The sequence below is a fragment of the Mandrillus leucophaeus genome, unplaced genomic scaffold (assembly GCF_000951045.1).
Source record: "Mandrillus leucophaeus isolate KB7577 unplaced genomic scaffold, Mleu.le_1.0 Scaffold266, whole genome shotgun sequence".
Lineage (NCBI taxonomy): Eukaryota > Metazoa > Chordata > Mammalia > Primates > Cercopithecidae > Mandrillus > Mandrillus leucophaeus.
This window is the reverse complement of record NW_012102765.1, coordinates 1,923,373-1,929,617: the sequence shown is the minus strand read 5'-3', so window position 1 is coordinate 1,929,617 and position 6,245 is coordinate 1,923,373. Positions and strand designations below refer to the sequence as shown.

Genomic DNA, 6,245 nt, shown 5'->3' with positions numbered 1-6,245 from the left:
ACCTGCATGCACACACACCTGCATGCATGCCCACACACACCTACACCTGCACGCACACACACCTGCATGCATGCCCACACACACCCACACACATGCACTCACATATACACCCTGCTCCTCTTCCTCCTTTGTTCCATGCCCCCACAGCTGGAACTATCATCCATCCACTTTCCCATGGCAAAACCTTTGGAATCACCCTTGATTCGTCTGCTTCCCCTTCAATTAATCAACCACTACCTTCCAAATTCCTTTCCGTTTTACCTCCACAATAGCCCTCTACTTTTAGACATAATTCCATTTCTTTCTACCTTCAGCTGCTACCCAGGCCTAGATTATTTCACACTGCATCTCGTCTGGGCTCTTGTTCTAACCACATCCAATCTAATTTCCATACCCAGTTAGGGGATCATCCTGAAATGCAGAGCTGATTATTGCTCTTCCCTGCTGAAAACAAGTTTGACTTCCTCTGGGATCAACTCTTCCACTCACCAAGACAGGATGGGGTTTCCTCCCAGAGTAACTGAACGGGTTCTATCACACTCCATTGTAATGAATTACCTGTCTGTTCTTCCCAAAGAAACGGAAGTTCCTTCCTTTGTTCAATTAGTAGCTATTCACTGACGCCTTCCTATGCATAATGCACGGAGCTGTTAATCAAGTGGTAAGTAAAACAACATTCACCTTTTCCCATCAGCAGGGCTCACAGATTTGTCATCCTGTTACCCATGCTAGCACAGTTTTAGGCCCATAAGTTGCTTAATAGGTATTTGCTGAATAAATACATGATAAAATGAGTGCTGTTGGCCGGACGTGGTGGCTCACGCCTGTAATCCCAGCAACTTTGGGAGGCCAAGGTGGGCAGATTCACCTGAGGTCAAGAGTTCGAGACCAGCCTGGCCAACATGGCAAAACTCCGTCTCTACTACAAATATAAAAATTAGCTGGGTGTGGTGGCACATGCCTGTAGCCCCAGCTACTTGAGAGGCTGAGGCAGGAGAATCACTTGAACCCAGGAGGCAGAGGCTGCAGTGAGCTGAGATCATGGCAAGATACTCCAGCCTGGGTGACAGAGGGAGACTCTCTCAAATAAAAAATAAAAAAAAAGAAAAAGAAAAAGAGTGCTGTCTCTTAAAGACTAATTTTCTCCATTCCTTTCCTTATTTTAGAATGAAATTCATGGGAACAGATTTTATAAAAATGATCTTCATGGTCCATGTTTACAGAAAGTATCTTTTTATTACAAAAGGCAGAGATAAATTATATCTAAATATTTTCAGACCATCAAAAGTCTTTAAGTAACTCACATTCCTCCACAGAGATTATCCTGGTAGCCAAATTAACAGAATCAGCCAAGCTCCTAAGGAACTTACCACATAAATTAAAGACACTTGATAAAATCCAATTATAAAGGAGCAAATTTCTATGAACTTGAAACTACCACTCACCCTGCTGCCAGAACATAATGATATGTTCTCTGCATGCCAAACACATCTTCTCCCAAAAGACAACAACTGTTTTGGGTTGAATTGTGTCCTCTGAAAAGAGGTTGAGGTTCTAAGTGCTGGTACCTGTGACTGCAACCTTATTTGGAAGCGGAGTCTTTGCCGAGTAATCAGGTTAACCTGCTGCCAGGACGCTGAAAGCAGAAAGGGCTTGAGCCAAACTGTGGCCACAGAGGTTGTGAACCGTACAGGCAAAGGCAGCCCTTGCAGGCCTGAGGGCTGAAACTTACAAGTGGGGTGAGGGGCTTGCTTACCATCAGGTAACCAAAGGGGACATTCTCTTCCACTCCTTGAAACACATTCTTTCAAAATTTAAGTGGGGAGCCTTGGGCCATCAGCCTGATTTTCAGAAGCTCAAATGACATAAAAATTGGACTCTTGACCAGATCATTCCTTTTATGGTGGTAAATATACACAAAAGTTACCATTTGAACTATTTTTTTTATCTTTTTTGAGGAGTCTTGCTCTGTCACCCCGGCTGGAGTGCAGTGGTGCAGTGGCGCGATCTCGGCTCACTGCAAGTTCTGCCTCACAGGTTCAAGTGATTCTACTGCCTCAGCCTCCCAAGTAGCTGGGATTACAGGTGTCTGCCATCATGCCTGAGTAATTTTTTGTATTTTTAGTAGAGACAGGGTTTCACCGTATTAGCCAGGATGGTCTCGATCTCCTGACTTCGTGATCCACCCGCTTCGGCCTCCCGAAGTGCTGGGATTACAGGTGTGAGCCACCGTGCCTGGCCACCATTTGAACTATTTTCAAGTGTTCAGTGGCAGTAGATACATTCATAGTGTTGTGCAGCCATCACCACCATTCATTTCCAGAACTTTTTCACTTTTCCAAACTGAAACTCTGTCTCCGTAAAACACGAACTCATCTTTTCCCCTCCCCGCAGCCCCTGGCACCCACCATTCTACCTTCTGTCTCTGTTTGGATGACTCTAGGGACTCCCATAAGTGGCATCACGCAGTACGTGTCCTTTTGTGCCCGGCTGATTTCACTCAGCACGAGGTCCTCAGGGCCCCTCCCTGTCACTGCCTGTGTCGGAACTTCCTCCCTTTGTAAGGTTGGGTACTCTTCCATCATCTGTATACACCACATTTGTTTACCCATTCACGACATTTGGATTGTTGTTGAAATCTCACTCGACCGCACACTCCTGCTGCCAGCCGCGTGCTTGGCCCAGGGCACGTGCTCTGGGTCAGCCGCTGAGTATGGGACACAGCTGAGCACACTCACTCCCCCTCTGACCCCAGGACACTCCCTCTCTGACCACCGTGGCAAGCCTGGAAGGACCTATACTTGTTGGCCTTGACTGAGGGCTGCATGGTTGTGTGAGGTATAAACAGTTGGGTTATAAAGAGTTAAGAACATCACTTTCCTGTTACACTCCCAGGGAGGAAGCTGACGGCAAACCCAGAGCACTCCCTGGATTCTCTTTTCTTTCAACTGGGAAGGCTCTGGGCTTGTCCCCAGCACAAAGCTGCTGCCATGAAACATCAGGGACTCGCGGAAGAGCCCTGCATCTGTCACCATCACTTCAAATGATCTCAAATAAATCGTAGTTTTCTCGTCAAACCACTGTCTCTTCTTGAATGAGGTTATTCTAATCATCGATCTCTAGTCAAAGCCTAATTTTCTTTTCTAGAAGGTTCTCCCTTCCCTCTCCCTTAATGTAAACCCTGACAGTACTCCAGGCTCAGCCCAGCTGGTGACATGCCTTGAAGCTGTCATCGCCCTTATCCGACCAGCAGTTTTCCCGTTTCTCCCTCCTGTAGGGCCGACTGTGCCACTTGTTATCCCGGCCAAACTGCTTTCCCCCTTTACTGAGCTGTTTCGCCCCAGTACTGTTCAGTTCCCAATCAGATTGTAAGCTCTAGAAGGCAGGAACAATACCTTGCAGTTTAACCTTTGGCACCTAAAACAATACTTTGCTACACCTGCGTTTAATAAAATAACTGAATGAACAAGAAGAATAGGAATGGTATGTTCTCAGCACGGCAACACATCTTCTTCTAAAAGATAACAGTTGTTACAGATTGAACTGTGTCTCCTAAAAAGAGACGTTGAAGTTCTAAGTCCCAGTACCTGTGAATGTGGTAGCTTTTGGAAACAGGGTCTTTGCAGATATAATCAGGATAAGATGATAGGGGTGCAAGCTCATCCAGTGTAGCTTGTGTGTGTGTCGTTTTGTTTGTTTGTTTGTTTGTTTTTGAGACAGTGTCTCGCTCTGTCACTCAGGCTGGAGTGCAGTGGTGCAATCTCAGCTCACTGCAACCTCTGCCTCCGGGTTCCAGCAGTTCTCATGCCTCAGCCCCCCAAGTAGCTGGGATTACAGGTGCCCACCACCACGCCAAGCTAATTTTTTGTATTTTTAGTAGAGACAGGGTTTCACCATGCTGGCCAGGCTGGTCTCGAACTCCTGACCTCAAGTGATCCACCCACCTTGGCCTTCCAAAGTGCTGGGATTACAGATGTGAGCCACCATGCTCGGCCTTGTGTTCTTATAAAAAGGAAATTTGGATGCAAAGAAAGACAAAGGGAAGATGGCGATGTGAGAACGGGACAGAGACTGGAGTAACACTGTCACAAGCTGAAGCTGGAGAAGGCAAGGAAGGACCCTCCCTAGAGGCTTTGAAGGGAGTGTAGCCCTGCCAACACCTTGACTTTGGACTTTTGGCCTCCAGGACCAGTGAGACAGTAAATTTCTATTGTTTGAAGCCATCCAGTGTGTGGCACTATGTCATCCTCCAGGAAGCTAATGTGGCAACTGAATGGAGTGGTTCCAGCCATACAGGTTGACTCAGGGATGTGGCTCTCACATTGTTGCTGGGCACTGGAATAACACTGGGTACCTGTGCTAATTAAACCAGCAGTGACAGCTGGGGTCTCAGTAGGGCCCATTGTGTTGAAATGGACAGTGCTTAAGTGCTTAGTGAAGCTGTGGAGATTCGCTGCCTCGGTCTCAGGAAGTGCAGGAGGCTACACGGGTCTGTTGCTCCATCCCACTCCTCTGTGAAATGCTCCCCTTCCTAAGAGCGCATCCTAAGTCTGATGATGTCAGACTCGAAATCTTAAACCTCTAGAATAACACTTGTTTGTTTTACTTTTTTTTTTTGCTTTGCCTGTGACGTTTTACAAATACTGAAGTATCCCAATCAAGGTAAATTCAAACAAAACTTTCAATGAATGATTTTTGAGAAGCTGAGGGGGAAAAAACCTCCTCCAGGTCATGTCCCAGATGTTATCATTTTTCATTTTGTTTCTTTCTTTTTCTTTGAGACAGAGTCTGCTCCATTACACAGGGGCTAGAGTGTGGTGTCGCCATCTCAGCTCACTGCAGTGTCTGCCTCCCAGGTTCAAGCAATTCTGGTGCCTCAGCGTCCCGAGTAGTTGGGATACAGGTGCACGCCACCACACCCAGCTAATTTTTGCAGTTTCAGTAGAGACAGGGTTTTGCCATGCTGGCCAGGCTGGTCTCGAACTCCTGGCTTCAAGTGATCTGCCTATCTCGGCCTCCCAAAGTACTGGGACTACAGGTGTGAGCCATCACACCCAGCTATTTTTTATTTCCATTTGCTATTGTGCCCTCACCATTTCTCCCTCAGCCTGTGATTTATGATACAATATCCTGAAGACGTCTGGAGCACACAGCCTTGGCCTCAGCTGCAGACCGACTGCGTGGCTTGGGGCGATAACCGCTCTGCCCTCCGTCTGCCACCCGGCAGCCCCACCCACAGAAGGGCCCAGACTTACGGCTTTGGAGGGAGCATAGTGTGTCGGTGATGCCAGTGGAGGCCTGGTCGGGCTCTGGAAGGAAGACGGGCAGAACCTCTGCCCTGTGTCCGGAGGGGAAGACGAGGCATAGATGCGATTCTCTAACCGTTCAGGCTCGTGCTTATAGGATTCCAGGGGAAATGTGTGCTGCTTGGTCACTTGGGTGGGTGTTGACGGAGAGGAGGAGAGGCCGGAGGCTGCAGAAGAAACACCAAGGGCGGTCAGAGGTCTGGCCTCCAGGAAGGGACACCAAGAGCAGCCAGAGGTCCAGCCTCCAGGAAGGGACATCGGGGGTGGTCAGAGGTCTGGCCTCCAGTAAGGGACATTGGGGACAGTTAGAGGTCTGGCCTCCAGGAAGGGATATCGGGGAAGTTAGAGGTCTGGCCTCCAGGAAGGGACATCAGGGGCGGTCAGAGGTCCGGCCTCCAGGAAGGGACATCGGGGGTGGTCAGAGGTCCGGCCTCCAGTAAGGGATGTCGGGGACGGTCAGAGGTCTGGCCTCCAGGAAGGGACATCGGGGGCGGTCAGAGGTCCGGCCATGGCAGAGGGAGGCTCTCACCATTCCTGGTGCCCAAAACCTCAAATGGCAAGAAGCAAAATTATTCTGAATGTTGAGGAAAAGCTTTAAAAACCGATTTCTAGTCTCTCAGAATCAGTGTGTCTAGAAACGCCTCACTATCCACCCTCGGTTGTGGGCAGCATCCCCTCGTTGGGAAGGGGGTGCTCACACAGTCCTGAGTTTTCTGGTGAATTTTTACACACACCCTCCAGATGCTATTGTCCTCCATTCAGTCAAATATCATTTGATCTCCTCTCCTTCCTTCCCCAGCATGGTGCCAAGAGCAAACACAGTGGTGCCATATTTATTGACGTAAAACATGGGAAAGTTCAGAGTGTGCAGCAGAGATGCCAGCCAATGCTGCAGAAGTCACGGGACCATGTACCTGAGAAGCGGGAGGGAGAGGGAAG

The 6,245-nt window shown here is 48.5% G+C and overlaps 1 protein-coding gene across 2 annotated transcripts in view; it reads right to left on the bottom strand.

Moving 5' to 3' along the window:
* Positions 1 to 6,245, bottom strand: part of PRKAG2 (protein kinase, AMP-activated, gamma 2 non-catalytic subunit) — a 340,427-nt gene that overhangs the window by 116,055 nt on the left and 218,127 nt on the right. For both annotated transcript variants that reach the window (XM_011984322.1, XM_011984323.1), the window contains one exon: positions 5,221 to 5,473. In XM_011984322.1, coding sequence (XP_011839712.1) covers positions 5,221 to 5,473 — 253 coding nt within the window. The remainder of the gene's footprint in view (positions 1 to 5,220; positions 5,474 to 6,245) is intronic.